At 40.6% G+C, this 19,677-nt stretch overlaps 1 protein-coding gene across 6 annotated transcripts in view; it reads right to left on the reverse strand.

Annotated features, from left to right (window-relative positions):
* Positions 1 to 19,677, reverse strand: part of Dip2c (DIP2 acetate--CoA ligase C (putative)) — a 404,339-nt gene that overhangs the window by 72,859 nt on the left and 311,803 nt on the right. For all 6 annotated transcript variants that reach the window (XM_029468564.2, XM_029468565.2, XM_029468563.2 and 3 more), the window contains one exon: positions 1,892 to 2,031. In XM_029468564.2, coding sequence (XP_029324424.1) covers positions 1,892 to 2,031 — 140 coding nt within the window. The remainder of the gene's footprint in view (positions 1 to 1,891; positions 2,032 to 19,677) is intronic.

Raw genomic sequence — 19,677 nt, forward strand, 5'->3', positions numbered from 1 at the left:
AACTGTGTAATACTGTACTGCCTGGAAAGGAGCAAGTTCTTTATGTACTAACAAATGAACCTAAGACAAAAAAACTTTGTGTTCTATATCCTATCATTGACAAAACCCAAGAAAGACAATGTACAAGTACATATGGATGTGGGGGTGTGTTTCTTTGATATGATACTACACTATGGACTATTTCTGAATAGAAATTTCTGAAAAGAAACCTGTGGTACTGTAAGTGACTTGAGTAGACAGAAAGGTTTTTCATTGTTATGGCACTGAATCTTTTGATGCCTCCAGCATGAGAATTCATTTACTTAAAAGCTTGTTTGCATGGCTTTTGTAAAGAAAGAAAGCAACATAGGTAGGTGGTCTGGCTAGTCCTGGGAAGTGGACAATGAGCCTGGGATAGCCTGAATTTGGAGTTTGGAGACCTAAGTTGTTTTGACTCTAAATGAGCTTCCTCTACAGAAAGGAGAATAGAACAGTTAGGAGCCTGATTAGGCCAGGCTTTATTTCTGTTATGCTTTGAGAAAGAGAAAGGCCATTCCCCTGCTCACTTCATCATTATAGACAGGCAGTGTGGCCTTTTTCTAACCAGCACTCAGATCCCAACCAAGATCCTGTAAGAAGCCAATTAGCTATATATGGCTATGTGATATAACTAGATATATAACAATGACTGCTGCTCATCTATGTATGACTTTGCTACTCTATTGTATGAAGGAGCACAAAGAGACTTCAAAGGAGTTGCCTACATTCTGGGCAGGAACTCTGAATGAGAGAGAACCCTGGGCTCCATTCCGGAATACAGAAATTGAGGACAAATATGCTGGTATTCGTGTCCCTGTCAGACAGGCATCAGGAACAACATTCAACACATTAAGAACATGGGCTGTAGTCCTGTACATAGATAGCTTAGAAGCACAAGAGCATATTCTTGATGGACGGAGAGGCAGGTGAAATGTGTTTTTTGGGGTGTGTGGGATAGTGTCCCTTCAATCGAGTGACTAATCTGCTTCCACGATAAGCAGTGGCTTCACACATAACAAAAACTGTCATTGCTCAGGTTTCATAAATACTGCTCAAAGCCCTTCATGCCTCACTAAAGGCAGAGCTTTGGTGTCCAGCTTGGGCTGAGGCATCAGTATGATTCAGGAGGGGTCTGTCTGGGTTGCAAAAACAGAAGCAGCTGAGAAACACTGTAGATTACAGAGTTGGTTCAAAATGCCTTCCTGGAGGAAAGGGCTCCAGAGAAGAGATACTCTTCAGCAGCTTTATGAATATTTATGATTTCCTTTTCTTGGGACATGCTTTAGATGTCTAAAGATTAACCTAAACATCCAAGTATTAGCATTTCGGTGCTAAACCTATGATATCATACAAAGGGAAATGGAATGGACAAGAAGAGAAGATGCTAGCCTGTGCTCAAAAAGCATACACTAACTGATGAGTCAGGAAACCATGCTAGGACTGCCAACTTCACACTTGTGCTGGCTAGTTTTATGTCAACTTGAGGTAAGCTCTGAGAGGAAGGACCCACAATTAAGATGCCTCCATAAGAGCTAGCTGTAGGCAAGCCTGTGGGGCATTTGCTTAATCGTTGATTGATGTGGGCGAGACCAGGCAATTGTGAATGAGGCCACCCCTAGGCTGGTGGTCCTGACTTCTATAAGAGAGCAGATTGAGCAAGTCATGGGGAGCAAAGCAGCACTTCTTCATGACTTCTCTAAACCAGCTCCTGCCTCAGGTTCCTGCCCCATTCCTGCTTTGACTTCCCTTTAGAGGTCTAATCCACAACAGATAATCCAAACAAAACCTTTCAGTCTCAAACTGTTTAAAGTCATGGTATTTTAGCACAACAATAGAAACTCAAACTAAGACAACACCCCAGAGCTGTACTCACCTCCAGGCATAACAAGGCCTACATCCTGCACTGTAAGCACAGACAGCTTCTCCTCTGAATCCACACGTATCACACCATAGGTCAGCCCATGCATGGATAGCACACCTCGTCCTGGTGGCTGGTTGCTGTCATCTGTGGGCCTAAAAGGGTAGTTTTAGCTGAGTATGTGCAAGTGCAAGCAAACAAACCATTTTACCTTTAGATGTGCACATCTACACACATGGCTTCTTCTTACTGATTGAAAAGCTGGCACTGATGTGCTTCAGTGACAGAAATGCTCAGACTCTTTTACAAAGGTATACTTACTCAAATCTTATAGAAAACTTATATAGGTACAATTATTGCCTCACTTTCAGATTTGGAACCTAAGTTGCTGTGACACAGTACCTTACAAAATTAACATAAAAAATAGTTTCTCCTGGCTCCTGGTTTTAGGATATAGTCCACAATAGTGGGGAAGGCAAGGTAATCCAGGTGAGGCAGCTGGTTACAGCTCATGTGTAGGTGGGAACAAGAGAGATGAATACAGGTTCTCAGCTTAGTTTTTCCTTTTATTCAGTCTAAGATTCTAATCTACAGGATGGTACTGTCCACAGTGGATCTTCTCACTACAAGTACCCCAATCTAGAAACTTCCTCACAGACATGCCTAGAAGTTTCTGTCCTACATAGTTTTAGATACTGTCAAACTAACAGCCGGAATTAACCACGACACATGCTAATCATCCAGGTCACTGGTGGAACTTGATGGGCTTCAGGTAGACCTCATGCCCAAGCTTGATCACTACTGTCCTCTCATCTGGATGGTTTCCCTGTCTGCATCATTAGGATACAATGCACATCTTAGCTGACTGCAGCTTTAGATGAATATTTAAACACAAATGTATGAGTCACACAAAGAACATTCTCAGCAAAGACTAGTCAGATCAGACATCACAACCAGCAAAGTTCTTAATGTTTTACCTACTCTTGTGTTCTACCCTGCCCCACCAGTAACCTGTTCACATTTGCCTATGTAAAACTCTGGAATCTCTGATATGAAGGTAAATATAAATTATGTGCATTTGTAAACATATTTTCAATGAGAAGCAAAACCACAATATGCAACATGGCTTTACACAATACATCTCTAGATCTTTCCATGTGAGTGTCAGTGCATACCTATATAGGGAATGTACACACAGAAAACAATAAAAAAATCTAGCTGTCTTAATAGTTCAATACTTAACAGTATTCAATAATAGGAACATAAGGGTCATTTATTTTAGTTCAATTTTTTATATAGAAGGGAATATATCTGTAAGATAAATGTGTAGACAGATAACAAAAGGACAAAGTACCTACACTTAAACATTTAAGGAACCCTAAAAACCTTTTGAGAATACACTGCTTTGCTTTCCTTTTAACAAAATGAGAATACACTAGCATTTTCTCATTGATTAGCCCTGTATGCAACAGGCTGCACAGTTACACACATACATTCAGTCGTTCTTTACAGGAACCCTATGCAGAGATGAGGAAATGTTTCTAGACTGTGACCATAGCTCAGAGACAGAAACAGGTGTCAACCTCAGGCAGCCTCAAGAACATGCTTCTCACTATGGTGCTCAGCTGTCTCTCAGAGACAGCTTAATTAATCTGCATTAATCCCCACCCCCACCCCCAAAGTTGATGAAAGACTCATTTCTCTTCCTTGTTTCAGTTGTGTTTCTTGATTATTGTACTGGATTTGTTTCTATTACTGTGATGAAATACCCTAGCAAAAGCAGCTTAAGAGAGGAAGGGTTTATTTTGGTTTACAGTTACAGAGAGGATACTGTCTACAATAGTGTTGAAGACAGGGTAGCAGAAGCATAAGGCAGGCTGGTTGCTTCCCATCAGTAGTCCAGAAACAGAGTGAATGAACAGGAGGTGGGGCCAGGATATGAAACCCCAAGGCCCACCCTCAGTGACTTACTTCCTCTAGAAAGGCTCCACTTCCTGATTGTTCCATTACATTCTTGAACCACTAACTGGGTACCACATGTTCAAATACATGAGCTAATGGTGGTAGCAGGCATTTCACATTCAAACCACAAGAATTATTAACTGAGTCAAAGAGAGAGTGAGATGAAAAAAATAGTGCTGATAATACAGATAGATTCAAAACATTTACTTCAATAATCAATTAAGCAAATTGATTATTTGCTTAATTAAGCAATGACTAATAAATATAGAGACTCATTTGTCAACTTTCAGACTTGGCTCAACAATGAAAAACCATGCTCTGGACTGCAGTAATGAGTATCTCACAAATGAACAAGCTACAAGAAGAATGAGTTCAGCACTTTCCAGGAATGCTAAAGGGCAGTTTCTTTACCTAGGGATATGGAGGAGTAAAATACACAGCTATGCACTATACACAATGGTGCACTGATGTATAAAGAGCAAATTACAAGAAGCAGAGAAAACAGCACGCTCAATCTTAGCATTCTGGCTTCATGAGAAATATGCTCTAAAGTAAATGTCTTCAACCTATGTCTGTATTACTTAAAAATATGCTCAGCATTTCCAACCTCTGTAAAGCATTCAATAAACTATTAGCTAATCTTGCTATATAATGCCTGAAGAAATAGCTTCTATACATTTCGAACTATAGTTTGATACTGCCAACAGCAAGCAGAGCCAGGCCAGCCTCAAAGACATTAATACAAAATAATGGAGGCAAGCAGTTATGATGACTCCTTTCCCAGGGCTTAACAGAGTAAAGGTGACTGACTACATTTGCAAAGCCTTGTGGCTATCTGTCATTTACTTGCTGTTTGCAAATGAGAAACCAAAGGTCTTCCATTCTCTCGTTGTGTATAGGCTATTTCCAGTGGACCAATCTCAACTGAGGAACAGTTGGACATCTGGAGAGGAGACAACCACAGTCAGTATCATGTTTCCCTCCTCTTGAGTGTGACACTCACTGCTCTATTTCTGTATATTAGAGAACATGCACACAGTGTTATCACAGTAAGACTAGCATTAGTAAGCAGCTAGGATGTGTTGAACCCCAGCTATGTATCAGATATACTTTTAAACACTCAGAGTGGAGATATTCAAGCCTATGATGCAGGTACCTTTTGATCCCCAAGATACATAAGCGGAATCTAGTTACAAAGCCAGTATGTAAACAGTAAACAGATGGACACATGGGAGCAATAGCTTTCAGAGGGGACTAGCTGACCATGGTACTGTGGTACTGATAGAGAGACAGCGAGCAAGCTGTGGCTCCATCCCTGAAACTCAGGAACACCAGAACACCAGACTTGCTCCACTTGGTAGTATCAAAGTAGCTAATTTAGCTGAGTGTGATGAGCTGTGACCCCTAATCATAATGTGAGAGATGAAAACAGGAAAAGCAGGAGTTCGGGTCAGCCTTGGCTACACAAGCAAGCTAGAAGCCAGATAAGGATATGTAAGATTTAGCAAACAGTCCACGGTAGCTTCAGGAATGCTGACTGTGTGAGAGAATATCGAGGTTTACAGTAGGTCAGTCACTAAAATGCTATGGTACAAGTCACTGGATGAGGGTCTCCTCTAAGCTGCTGACTGGCACTGGGAAGGAGGTGCTTTTTCTGAGACAGCTTCTTTGCTTTTGAGTCACAAGCTATGACTGAAGGCTTTTCTTCTGGATGGTATAAACTAGCATTGAGGTGCCTGGGTCACCAAGCAATGTGCAGATGTACAGTTATCCCCATTGATTATCAATTTTTTCTAGAGGGATATTTTAAAAACTGAAGCAAAATGGCTCATAATAAGTTAACAGCACCATATATCTATTTGCCTTAAAGCTGATTAGAGAGCAGTTGAGACTGGATATTTATTTTAACAAATAGTATTTGTAGGGAATTTTTTGGAATGCAAGAAGAAATTCAAGCTCATTTTCCTTAGTATGAAAGGCATGATAAAATTCAAAAGATTACTAAAGCCACACTCTTGGACAGTGAAATTACAAAGTAAAAACAGTACATATCAAACCAATGTACCTTTCTCCTCTTTCATATGACCAGCATAGGCTATTATGCTTTTGAATTCGAAATGTTTTCCTCCACTCACTCCACCAGCCAAGCAAGATGCCTAAAGGAAGGCAGGCCAAGGGGAAGAAGGTGGCTCCGGCCCGGCCATCATCAAGAAACAGAAGACCAAAAAGATGGTCAATCCTTTGTTTAAGAAAAGGTCCAAGAACTTCGGCATTGGGCATCCAGCCCAAAGGAGATCTAACATGCTTCAACAAATGGCCCCACTACATCAGGTTGCAGTGGCAAAGAACCATCCTCTACAAGCGGCTCAAAGTACCTCCTGCCATTAACCAGTTCACCCAGGTCCTGGACAGGTAAACAGCTACTCAGCTGCTTAAGCTTGCTCACAAGTACAGGCCACAGGCAAAGCAAGAGAAGAAGCAAAGGCTACTCGCCTATGCTGAGAAGAAAGCTGCTGGCAAAGGGAACATCCCAACTAAGAGACCACCTGTCCTCCGAGCAGGAGTCAATACAGTCAGCACCTGGTGGAGAACAAGCTCAGCTGGTGATGATTGCCCATGATGTAGACCTCATTGAGCTGGTGTTTTTTCTGCCTGTCCTGTGTTGAAAGATGGGGGTGCCCTACTGCATCATCAAGGAAAAGGCCAGGTTGAGGTGCCTGGTCCACAGGAAGACATGCACCACTGTTGCCTTCACACAGGTTAACTTGGAAGACAAGGGTGCTCTGGCTAAGCTGGTGGAAGCTATTAGGACCAATTATAATGACAGATATGACAAGATTTGTCGCCACTGGGGAGGCAACGTCCTGGATCCTAAGTCTGTGGCTTGCATTACCAAGCTGGAAAAGGCAAAGGCTAAAGAACTCACCACTAAATTGGGTTAAAATGTACACTAAGTTTTCTGTACATAAATATAATTACAAAATTAAAAAACCCTGTTTTCCTCTGACTCTGAACACTTGGTTCCCAGATGGTGGTGGTGTTTGGGGAGGTTGTGGAACCTTGAGGAGGTAGATCTAGCTGCAGGACATGGTTTACTTTGCAAATGGTAGCAGCCATCTATGTGACAAGACCAGAAAGGACAGTCGTCAGCCCATAAGCACCTCATTGCTCTTTCCTCTGTGTATGTTCTATCTCCGAGTAGTACATTTCATATTAAGTTTCTGAGTACAATTTAATTTAATCAAGTGTGGTGGTCTTAATGAAAATGACTCCTACAGACTCATAGGGAGTGACATTATTAGAAGTGTGGCCTTGTTGGGTAGACATGTCATGGGGGATAGGCTTTCTAGTTTTAGACACTCAAGCCAGGCCTAGTGGCTCATTCTCTTTTCCTGCTGCCTTTGGATCTGGATGTAGAACTCTTGCTACCTTCTTCAGCACCATGCTGCATGTTGCTATGCTCCCACCATGATGATGATGGACTAGACCTCTGAACTGTAAGCCAGCCCCAGTTAAATGTTGTCATGCTCCACACAGCAATAGAAACCGTAACACACATCTAATAATAGAATATGCTCTTCAATCTAAGTGGTATGCTGTGAACAAGAGATGACAACTGCTCTCTTGGTGGTACTTACGTCTGGCTCTCACTGAGGTGATTTTCAGTTTCAAAGTATTTTATGATGAAATATTTATATCTTACCCAAAATTTTTACTTAACTAAGTACTGTTTCTTTTATCTTCCTCTGTTTTTTTTTTTTTAAATCAAACCAACCATGGCTCTCTAATTCTGTTTATTTATTTTTTTAATTATGAATGCTCTTGAAATATTCATGTTATTTTGTGGACTAGTTTTACCACTTTTCTTTTACAATTCTGTGTTCCTAATTACATTCCAGGAAGAAACTACTCGATTCCATTAGTAGATGGACATTTGATGGTGGAGTACTGCCTTTTAGTGGTTTTTTTTTTCTCTTGATTTTTCTCCCAGCTTTTTACTCTTCTGACTTGATTTTCATAAAGCAGAAAGGACTGTTAGAGACAGGGGCATCTCTTTTATTTCTCTGGAATTACATTTTAATTGCTCTTTTATATTATCATTAATTTTGTTAGTATCAAGGTACTGAAGCAGAATCTTGTTGTTAAAGACTTTTTTTTTTAGTTGAATAAATTGTCGCAGTATAGGGTAAAAAGTCAATATCATGTGAAGATATGGCTCAGTAATCAAGACAGACAGACTGCTCTTGCTGAGGACACAGGTTCAATTCCTGGTACCCACATGGCAGTACACAACCTCTGAAAAGGGATCTGATGGGGGTCTTCTAGCCTCCATGGATACCAAGTACAAACACATAAAACATCCAAACTCATAAAAATTAAAAAATGATTTTCAAAGGTCAAATATGATACTGCATAGCTGCAAACTCCTATATTTAGGAGGTAGAGGCAAGAATATCAGGAGTTCAAGGCCAGTCTCAACTACACAGTGAAATCTAAAGCCTGCTTGGACAACATGAGATAGTGTTACAAACTGAAAAAACCAAGTCTGCTCTCTTTCTGTATGCTATAGATAGAAGAGAACTGGATGTCAGGGTCACAGGAGCCAGGAAGACATCTGCTCCCCCACCCCTTTTTGCTTTTCTTATCTCTTTGATGATTTTGGTTTCCCTCATATTTTTCTATTTCACAATTTGTCTAGAGAAAAAAAGGAACATACAAAATATTATGGTGACTGTAGTAAAGAAGTAAGTTTTTAATAGTGTTTCTGTTTGTTTTTCTTGCTATAACAGAATGCTATACAGACTGATCAACATGGCTAATAGAGGTTTGTTCAGCTTCTAGTTCTAGAGGTTTGGAAGAAATTCAAAAGGTGGTAGTTGGCACTGCTAAGTACCATGTGCTATTCATTATAATGTGATAGAAGGACACACATGTCAAGTTAGAGCAAGCATGCTAACCTTCTACTTTTCTCGCTCTTCATATAATGTCATTATTGTCATCATGAGACAGTGATCTCAAGTAATCCTAACCTTCCTCTAAAGGCCTCACCTCTAGTCACCATCAACACATAGATCTAGGGACCAAGTCCCCAAATACAGAATTTAGTAAACAAATGAATCCTACAGGAAGCCAGAGCATAACTGTATGACTCCCTGATGTCACCTACCTAACCCTCATGAGATGGAAACTCATGTAAAGAGATGAATGCATACAGACACACACAGAGATGAGTTTATGGGCTCCTCTTGCTACTTCCTGTTCTTCAACAGCAACATGCCGTATCAATACTGTTCATTCTGCTTGGAGACTGCCTTTCTCTAAGAACACCAATCATATTAGTCATAGCCATCATCTGCCTCTAGCAACCACAGTGTAGGCGCACCGCCCTATGCTGACTATCAGCCTGCTCCATTCCACAGCGCTTGCTCACCAGGGTCTTCTTCTGGCTCTTGGAAACATCTCTGCATTCTCTCCATCTATCAACCAGGATACTAGAGGTGTCACCCATTATACACAACTTAGAAACTTCTAATATGGTCTTTTTTGAGCAAGAAGCATTCTGTATTACTTATAAGAAAAAACTCACAGTAAGATACTCAACAGTTAGTGGACCATTGTCACCACCTCACCAGGTCTGAATCTTTGGAAAGACTTGACTTTTCACATCTCCATAAATCTGACCCATGGGCATGTCCTCACTGGCACCCATGGTCCAGCCACAGGGGCCAACTAAACAGCTTTCATATAACTCTCCCAGTTCCCTGATTTGTGAATCGCTCTCTCCCTCTCCCCTCCCCCTCCTTCTTTTTTAAATGGGAAAGAACCACAAAGTGATAGATGTGCCAAAGGGCCAAACGAATCTGCCAAGAGTGCACAAATGCATCTGCAATTTTACCTTCACTGATTACCATAGATAATAATCAAGCATGTTTTAATTAAGTGGACTAAAAGCCAGGCACACAATCAGCTGAACTGATGTTTACTGGAAGTTCAATTTCTCTTTCATTACCAAGGCAGAATAAGCTGTCCCTGGAAGATTATTAAACATGGGACACAATTTGGTTAGATAACAACATAGAAGAAATATCAGTCCTAACCACTTCAAGCCAGAGTAATTAGTCCTCTGAAGTCCTTTCTCTACAGCAGAACTACAAAATCTAACAGTGAAATGCTTGTTTGCCTTTAAAAATTTCAAGTATTATGCAAAATAGACATGACTGTTTATTTGGACAGTCAACTTGATTGGATTATGAAACACTTTGGATAGTAGTAAGCCACACCTTTGAGGATGTCCAAGAGGGCCTATCCCGAGAGGATTAACCTAAGAGAGAAGTTAAATAGAAGATTCTCCTTAAATGTAGACAGTACCATCCCATGGGCTGGAATCCCAGACTGAATAAAAAGGAACAAATGCAAGAGCAGAGCCCCATCATTGCCTTCCCTCTGCTTCCTGGTCTTTTGAGAAGTGAGCAAGCAGCTGCTTCATCAGACAGCCATCATCAGACAGCTGCCCACCACTGTGATTTCCTACTATGATAAACCATGTCCCCTTAAATCATGAACCAATGTGAATAGCTCCTTTAGGTTGCTTCTTGTCAGGTATTTGATAACAATGAAAGCATTGCAAATAATCCACCATGAGCATTCTAACCCCTTCTACACTGTACTGTATGATGCTATTTAAGAAAGTCTCATTTTGTCTTTACACTAAAATCTTTAATGAAACTTTTCACAGCCCCATATACAATAGTTTCATAGGATAGATTAAAGCTCTCTTCTTTAACCTAATGATTTAGCCTCAGAACTCTCACACATGAAAAACTCATGTCAAGTCTTCAGAGAATATTTGGAGAAGGTATGCCATCAGGACAAATGCAGTGAGATTTACTTGTGTCAGCTCATTTCCCCCAAACAGTCCTCCATATCACCTACCCATGCATACAACATCAGCCAGAGGACACTTTTCTATATTCATATATTATTTATTATAGAAATAATCAACAGAGAATATTGTTACAATGAATGCCAAGTATGTATAACCACTGTCATCAAATATATTCAGGAACAGATTAAATACAGAGTGAGAAGAAACACAGAATTAAAACTAAGATACTACTCCTAACATCAGCCAACTTATGGAAACAACCTGGGAGTCTACAAAAAGAGAAAACCATAAAGAAACTGTGGTATATATTCACAGTGGGATTGCTTTATGGCCATAAGAAGAGAGTAAAACTTAGGTTGGAAGAGCATTAGAGAAACTAGGATTTTCAGTCATGGATCCATCTTCATCGACAGAAGGAAATGACACCTAGTCCCCTGGAATACCAGAGTGACAACTGTCAGTCAACTTGGTTACTCTTTGCTATTTACTAGGAGCCAGCCTCCAACAGAATCCCCCCAATACTCTGAGCATTGCTCAAGGCCCTAATCTTGCAGTTAATAAAACGCATACATCCCTATGAATGAGGCCCCAAGCACATTGCATCCTCCACAAATAGAATCATCCTTATGCTCTTCACAGATCCTTCTTCTAGGCCAACTATTCTCAATCTGTAGGTCATGACCCCTTTAGGGGTGAAACAGCAGATATGCTACACATCAGATATTTTACACTACACTTTATAACAACAGTAGCAAAATTACAGTTATGAAGTAGCAACAAAATAGTTTTATGGTTGGGATCACCACAATATGAGGAACTCTATAAAGGATCCCAGCATTAGGAAAGTGGAAAACCACTGCTCTAGGCCCTAGACCTGATCTCTGTTTATCAGCCAATAGAATTTATTCTATTATAAAGGTCACAGGTCACAAGTTCTACCATGTTTACATGTGTAATAAACCATAAGGTCAGTCTCTGCAAAGCTACGACCCAGTGCATGCAATGGTGGTACTGTCTTCAGTTTTATTCTTCACCTCTAGTGGATCATCTCCCTACAAGCTGTGAGGCTTACAGGGGAGAAGAGGGGGCAGAATAAGAGGTGGTGGAGTAGGGCGTATATAACGGGGTGTTCCCACAAGGTTGTTTGTAAGAAAAGCAATGCAACTGGAGATGATCACATTAAGTATAGTTAGTCGTTCTCAAAAGGACAAATAATGTACGTTTTCTCTTGTTTGTAGTTCCTAGATTTTATATAGTCGTATAAAGGAATGTATGCATATTTTGACTGAAAGGAGAAGTAATGTTTAGGGGAGCTAAAGGCTTAATTGGAACAAGGAGGGTTGAAGAAAGGAGGATTGCAAGAACAGGGTGGGGCAGAATATACTCAAGGTATGAAATATATCTTTAAGAAAATAAATACGTTCAATTCTGAAAGGAGGTGTTACCTCTTGCAGTCAGTTGTCTCAGGAAGTCTAATCACAGGAGTTAATCAAAAAGGTCATCTGCTTACAAAGCCAACACTGGTTTAAGCACCATAACAATAAAGCAAGGAAGTGGAAGCCACTGTGGTAAGACTGAGGATGAGATCAGAGTACAAGGGAAGCACCAGCGAGCAGGCCTGGACTCAAGACCAACTTAGATGTTTCTTATGGTTTTTCCTGATTCAGCTTTAAAATCTCAAATCATAGCTTATCGATTTCTGTCCATGAACCTCAGGATCAATGTCAATCAGAAAGCTGATTGTATATTTGAGAGCATCACCACCCACACCAGAGAAGAGGAAAGTGGAGAAGGGTCATCACCTGCCATGAATGTGTCCAGAAAACGCTCTGTCATGACAGTGTGCTCACAAGCCACAGAATTGTTTGTGTCCAGAGCCTGGGGAAATTGTGCAAACACTTTTGATTCATTATTTCTTTCAATAAACTAGACAACCATGGCCTTTCCACAGCTTTGTAAAATCCTCACCCTGGCAGGGACCACATGGCTGGGAATTTTCTGAACTTGGACGCTTCTCCACAGCAATGTAGTAAATGCTTTCTTCTGCCCCAAAGTATGACTAAGAACAAATCTTCTTGGACAGTTGCCTAAGACCTCTACCCAACTAGTTCTCTCTCACCAAAGTGTCTTCTGGATAGGTTGGTAGGCTGCAGACAGCTGACAGCATGGCATACTGCATTCTTGCTGGAGCTGATTTTCAGCAGATCATGATATGAAAATCATGTCAGCCTATAGACAACATACTATATCATTTCGTGAAATAGAAGCAAATACATAAAAATCCAAAATGGCATACCATTCCACTTTGTAAGCTGAAAACAATGTTCATGAAGTATGCATAATCTCCCAAGAAAACGCATAGCCCACAGCAGCCTCTCCTAGAAAATGATGTAGGGTTACCACATGCATGAGGGGTGGGGGTCTAAAAGTATGTATGCTTGAATACTATTTTTACTCATTTATCTAAAAGAAATTAGGTACCAACTAGTTACCAGGTAGAGGGTCACAGTAAAAGATGAATAAATATACCAGTAAGTGGCACGGCCACTGAGGGAAGTCAATAATTCTATGGCAGCGGTAGAGCTTGAAGTAAGCTCAGCAAATATGGATGGAGTGGCCAGGTCACCTAGGCAGAGGGAAAGGTGGGAAACTTGGAAAATGCCACACCTGTGACTAATGCTTTAATCAGAAATTACATCCTGTGTGCCTCCCATGTGTTACCCACATAAAAGTAACATGTAAGAACAGGGACAGAATACCCAAAACAAGAGGTGGTATCTGGTTCTCAAGGACTCCTGGATCAGATCCCAAGTCTTAATGAATGGTGAGAACTATCAAAGCTGGCAGGTAAAGAAAAAGACACAAGTAGAGTCTCAAGCCACCACCCTGCACCTCATGGCCAGGCCTGACAACAGCAATGGAAACGAAATGATGTTGCTTACTAGGAAGCAGAGGTACTGCATTGAGCATTACAGGCATAGACCTATCATTTGAAGGGGACAGGTCCACATACATAACTGACATAACCAGCAGGACTTATAATATGCCTCAGTTAGAAAATAAGATATTGGGGAAGATCAAAATAAAATCACTCCGGATAAGAAAATGGCTTGGAGGTGAAAGTGCTTGTCATGGAACCTGACGTTCAATTCCAGGACCTCATGTACAAAGATACTGTGAAAAGCATCTGTAACCCTAGTACCCCTATAGTGAGACGGGAAATAGAAGAATCAGCTGGAAGCTTATGAGCTGGCTAGCCTGCAGTATGCATCACCGAAGAGACCCTGCCTCAACAAGGTAGCAGGAAACTGACACCCAACAGTTGCCCCCTAACCTCCATATGCACACTGTGATACTTGCACCCCATTCATGTACTTCCCCTTATATACAATAATGAATGACAAAAGGCAAACACTTAGAAGAACAAACTATGTTGTAGTGGTGAACTCTAGGGAACTCATCAAACCCAAAGGAAAACTTGCTAAAGATGTAGCTGCATTTTTTCTACTTTTTAAAGAAACTGATATGATAGTATTGAGATAAATGTTGTAAAGGGCACGATGTGGAACCCCTATCCTGATCCCATTCCCCCAACCCCTACCCCATGAGGATGCTTCCCATGTTACAAGTGCTAGACTTTCATGAAGGTCCTAGACAGGCTCCTCTACCTTGTTAATAACCAAGGCCCTGCCACCCTGCTCTCCCCAAAAGCCTCTCTGACAGAAGCATAAAGGACACAGGGAGGTTCAGGAAGAGAGTGCATGGCAATTCCCACAGAACCAAAGAAGAGAGGAGATGGTCAGTTCCTCTTTACCCTTCATCCATGATGTCGGTCTTGAAATCATTTCATCAGAAATTAGAGAAGAGGATGATAAATAGAGGAGAACTGTAAAACTAAGTTGGGCTATAGCTGATGAAATAAGTTTTCCCTCCCATAAGATTACAAGAGCTACTGATATAGAAGTATTAGCCGAAGCAGCAATTAGTAAAATAATAATAATAAAAGTAACCTTAGATCTCTCAGAAGACGTGTCTCAATTCCAGTGGTCACTACAGCACTCTTTCAAGAGACAGGATGAGCCGCACATCGTCTCAAAGTTGCGCGTGTTGCTGACATGCTGGGAACACCTGACCTACCTGGAGATATGCATGTGGAGAGGATGTGAATGTGTGTCATTAGTGTGGAGAACAGGTATCTGATGTCACTTTTGAAGTGAGCTAATTGTGATGCTAGGTTTATGGTGGATTCTCATTTATGGGTAACATTAGGAACACTGAGGTTTCTAAAATATTGTACACCAACAAGCAGCACCTAGCCAAAATGGAGAATGCTTGCTATGCCTGAAAACCCGGGTCTTGGAGATTCCCAAACACATGCTGGCAGTTGTATTTCCAGTTAAAACAGAAATGATTGATTAGGAAGAGGGTTTCTTAACAGTAACTCCACTTGGCTGAGGAGCTCTAAGGAGCTCCTGAGAAACCAGGCAGTGTCCGTTACTTGGAGTGTATATGACATCATCATCATGTTGGGGTAGAAATGTAGAACATTTATGTAGAAATGCTTCTAGTTGTACTAGTTTGAAGTTGTATACAAGATGCACACAAATTTATCCAAATGAATGTTTGTACCAAAGTTTTCATATAGTATTTGCCTTTCTGTGCTATTTCCCAGTTAACCTTTTATCATCTATCCTTGTTATATAAACATGGTTCAAATTGCACCACCAAGCCTACTTTAATTTATTCTCTGCAGACTTTAGAGTCAGTTCAGGTGCGTACAGGTGCTCTCAAAGCTTGCCAATTCAGCTAGACTGGCTATGACATGTCTCAGCATCCCTTCTCTGCCCTCCCAACTCTGGGCTATGGATGCGCAGCTCCCTGCCATCTTTTCTGTGGGATGGAGGTCTACATGCTCATGCAGTGACCACGTTACCCACTCATTACCTCACCAGGCCCAGGGAACAGCCATTTTTAGTGGAGGCTATGAGAACTGTGACTTTGTTAAATAGATAAAAGATTTCTTAGTGAGACTTCTGCACTTGAGCTTTTAATTAAACGCTATGGTAACAGTACAGGTTGCTTTTTTTTTTTTTTTAAGCTCTCCAAATAGATTCAATCCATGGAATAAAAATTAAACTTCTGTCCAGTTTTAAGCCATTGTGAATTTATATAAAACCGTCTTCCAGAAAAGCTGAAAGATATCCAGATATATCACAGAAGATGTGGTGAGGAACAGGGGCTAATAATAATTTCACTGGCAAATCTGAATTGAATTACATACTTGATATAAAACAGCCAACCAGCCGTAGAGATTAGTTATCAGGACATTGTTTGGTTCATTATAGCCAAAGCCATCCTGCACACATTCCTGTTCTAGAAGTCTCATAAAACTGTACTATTTCTCCCATGAGGTAAACTAAGTTGCCAAAACAAATGTACTATGTGTAACTCAGCAACAAGACAACTTAGAGTCTGTAGCAACTGTCAGTTTGGTTGAGCTAGCTGTAAGTCATCAACCCAGATGCCAGCCATACTGAATGTGACTGCAGATTGACCCACACACAGTTCCAATTTGTCCCGAGCTTTGCCAGAAGCTAAATAACACATCTTATTTTTGGAAAGATTATTTCTGTTTGTAAAGGCTGAGGCTTTGAAAATATTTCTCCCCCAAAAAAAAATAGATAAAGGAAATTAAAATACAGATAAGCCTAACTTTTCAAAAGCACATAGACATATATCACACATACAACAATAGGAGTTCTAACACAGCACAAGGTAGCAACCTCTGTGCAGGCTCAGCATTGTAGGAACTCAGTAGACCCCACAGCGGCAGGCATCACTGGTACTTATCTGAGCATGGAGAGCAGAGGTTGACCAACACTTGATGTTTTCTCCTCAAGTACTCTCCCCACTGTATACTTCTCAGACAGGGGCTCTCACTGGACCTGTAGTGCACCAGTGTGGCTTCACTGGCTGGCCAGAAAGCACCAAGATTTGCCTGTTCCAACTCACCAGCACTGGGCTAAAGCCATGTACCACTGCACCCAGCTTTTTATATGGCTGTGGGGACCCAAACTTAGATCATCACATTTATGTAGCAAGTGCATTACCAACTGAGCTATCTCCTAAGCTCTTCATGGATTCTTTTTGCTGCTCTTTCTCAGTGCCAGAGGAAAGTGTGTTTCTCCAAGGAACCAGAGGCCTCCTCTGAGATGTGAAGTCAGCCATCCAAAAATTACTCACGGTATTATTTAGAAATAAAATGTTAGTTTCAGAACCTATACTATAATTTCTAACATCATGCAAAGCCTGCTGCTTCATTTTAAGGGCTTCAAGTCTGGGTTGACGAAAGACTGTTAGCCAATGTGGTGGTATCACCTGCAGTCCTAGCACTTATGAAATCCTCCTACTTCAGCCTCTGGAGTTCAAAGTCAGTCTGGGCTACACAGTGAGTTTACATCCAATGAGAACGACATAGTGGTAAAACCTGTGTCATAATAAAAATGATAAAATGTGAAAGAAATACTCTGTTTCATCTTTGGTTACACACATTTATAATTCTGAAATCCACATATGAAGGGACGTATCATTTGTTGTACTTGTGAGTACTTCATGTGGATAAAACATTTGAAATTCTATCTTTTCAGGGTTGGGAATGCACTATGGTGGTAGAATGCTCATCAAATAGGTGAGATTCTAGGTTTGATTCTCAATACCATCAAAAAGCAAATAAAAGCTATGTCTACACATTCGTTACAAGTTAAGAACCTGCGCTCGAAATGTTTGCAATAAGAAATGCTCTAAAGTTTGGCCACTGCCTTGATTTTGAAAGTTTTCATATGCACAATATTTTGTGGATGAGAAATATGTATAAGCACAAAATTTGCTTATATTACATATATTATTCATATAGCACAAAGACAATTTTACATATATTTAAATGTTGTGTATGAAAAACAGTGGATATAAATTGAGGTTTTAGAAAAATGTGTCATCATTTTAGTTCACCCGTATGGGTGATCTGTGGTTGTCTGGTACCAACAAGCAACAATAACCTCACAATTACCACAGACAAGTATTTAGCAGTACAGAATAGGGCACACCGTTATTACAGAAAACAAGTAGTGTGTCAGCATACATAATATGCCTAGAAGCACCTGTCAGCAGTAAACAATGGCAGCCATCAATCTTCACCTGGGAAGGTGCTTTTCCTTTTTAAACAGGAAAGTGGCCACACATTTTATGTTTGGTGAGAAGCATCAGAAGCAGCAGGAAATCAGCAAGAATCTTCTCTAGGGCCAAGAAGGCAGCTGCGGAATGTGGGATTAAAATGTTTCCACCAGAACCATTGGTCTTGATGTGTCGTTTATTCACAAATGATCCAATCCTTTAGTCAGTCCATCACCTTGCCATCAGTGGCACTCTTAAGTGTTATCACTACCTCTACCACCATGATCACCTCTTCTACCATTTTCCATAAATGGGTAACTGGAGCCTCCGATGTAAAAAAAGCTCAATATCCACTTCTTCCAGCTGACAGATTCTAAAAGTGTGTGTGTGTGTTGCAGAAGGAGCTCAGGCATCCTCCCCATGATACCACTTGACACATGGAGTCCATCCATACCTTGTTCACTATCATAACAAAACAGCACCAGGCAATAGTATGTGCCAACACTCATATCTGTCTTTTGTCTTTGTGTTCCAAGCACTGTTAATAGCACAGGTGACACCCTATTCTTCTGAACACCTTCCATACCCACGCCTCTGTTTAACAAAGGGTGCTGCTAACACCCTGTTCAACAAAGTGCTTTTATACTAACTACTCATCCATGAGAATTCTAGTCAGATGGGTGGGCTCATGAAAGCATGTAGCAAGAACCCTTCTTAATGAATATTTCATTAGGAGGATAAACAGAATAGCCATCTAGGAATAATAACAATCTTGCAGCTGTCACCCAGTCAACTTCATTGCTGTGAGCAGCCACTGCCAGGATGAAATGTTTCTGAAACCAATTAGGAATGGCATCCTTGGCAACCCATGACAGTCCATAGTAAGAAAGGTTTTTTCCTTTAGAGCAGTGGTCTCAACCTTCCTAATGCTGCAACCCTTTAATACAGGTCTTCATGTTTTAGTGACACTCAACCATAAAATTATTTCATTGTTACTTCATAACTATAACTTCACTACCGTTATTAACCTTAAATATCTGATATACAGTATATCTGATATGTGACCCCTGTCCCCCAGATAGGTTGAGAGCCACTGCTTTAGAACAAGTTTGCAAGTATTTTTGCCTATCAGAGCAAGTTCACTTTGGAATTACTTATTATGCCCCCACACAATTATTCCTTGTGAGCATTCTTTATCCTTGTATGGACTGCCTTCCCACCTGTATACAGAAAGTGCAGTGTCTTTCTGGGGACCAGTAACACTGTAACGTCCATGTTTCATTAGCATTGCATTCTTGTTCTGGCATTCCATTTCCATTGATAATAACCTTGTAAATTTGTCAATGAATATACTGTGTTTTTAGATCAGGAGATTTATTTTCATCACAGATGTTTGAAATCTTGATGTAATATCTTTTTGTGTCTATGTTCCTCAGGCTGATCTTCACCTCCTGGCCTCAGGTTATCTTTCCCTCTTAGCACTTGAGTATCTGGTAATATGGGCATGGATCATACCTTGCTACACTGTGCCTTTTCTTAAACCTTTGCACAGTCATTCTGATGAATATACAATTTTTTCACTGTTTGTGGTGATAGGTCTCTATATTTGTTTCCAGATTAGCATAGCTTTAAGTGACAATGGGTACATTGGAATACTGTAGCTGAAGTACTTCCTTCCCAGTTTTTGTAATCGTTTCTCTAGTCTTTGTTAACTTGGATTATCACCTTTAGTACATGACTCCAATCTTCAGGTAATGTACAGTGGTCATTCCAATATCAACTT

The sequence above is a fragment of the Mus caroli genome, unplaced genomic scaffold (genome assembly GCF_978045245.1).
Source record: "Mus caroli unplaced genomic scaffold, Mus_caroli_1 scaffold_15, whole genome shotgun sequence".
NCBI lineage: Eukaryota > Metazoa > Chordata > Mammalia > Rodentia > Muridae > Mus > Mus caroli.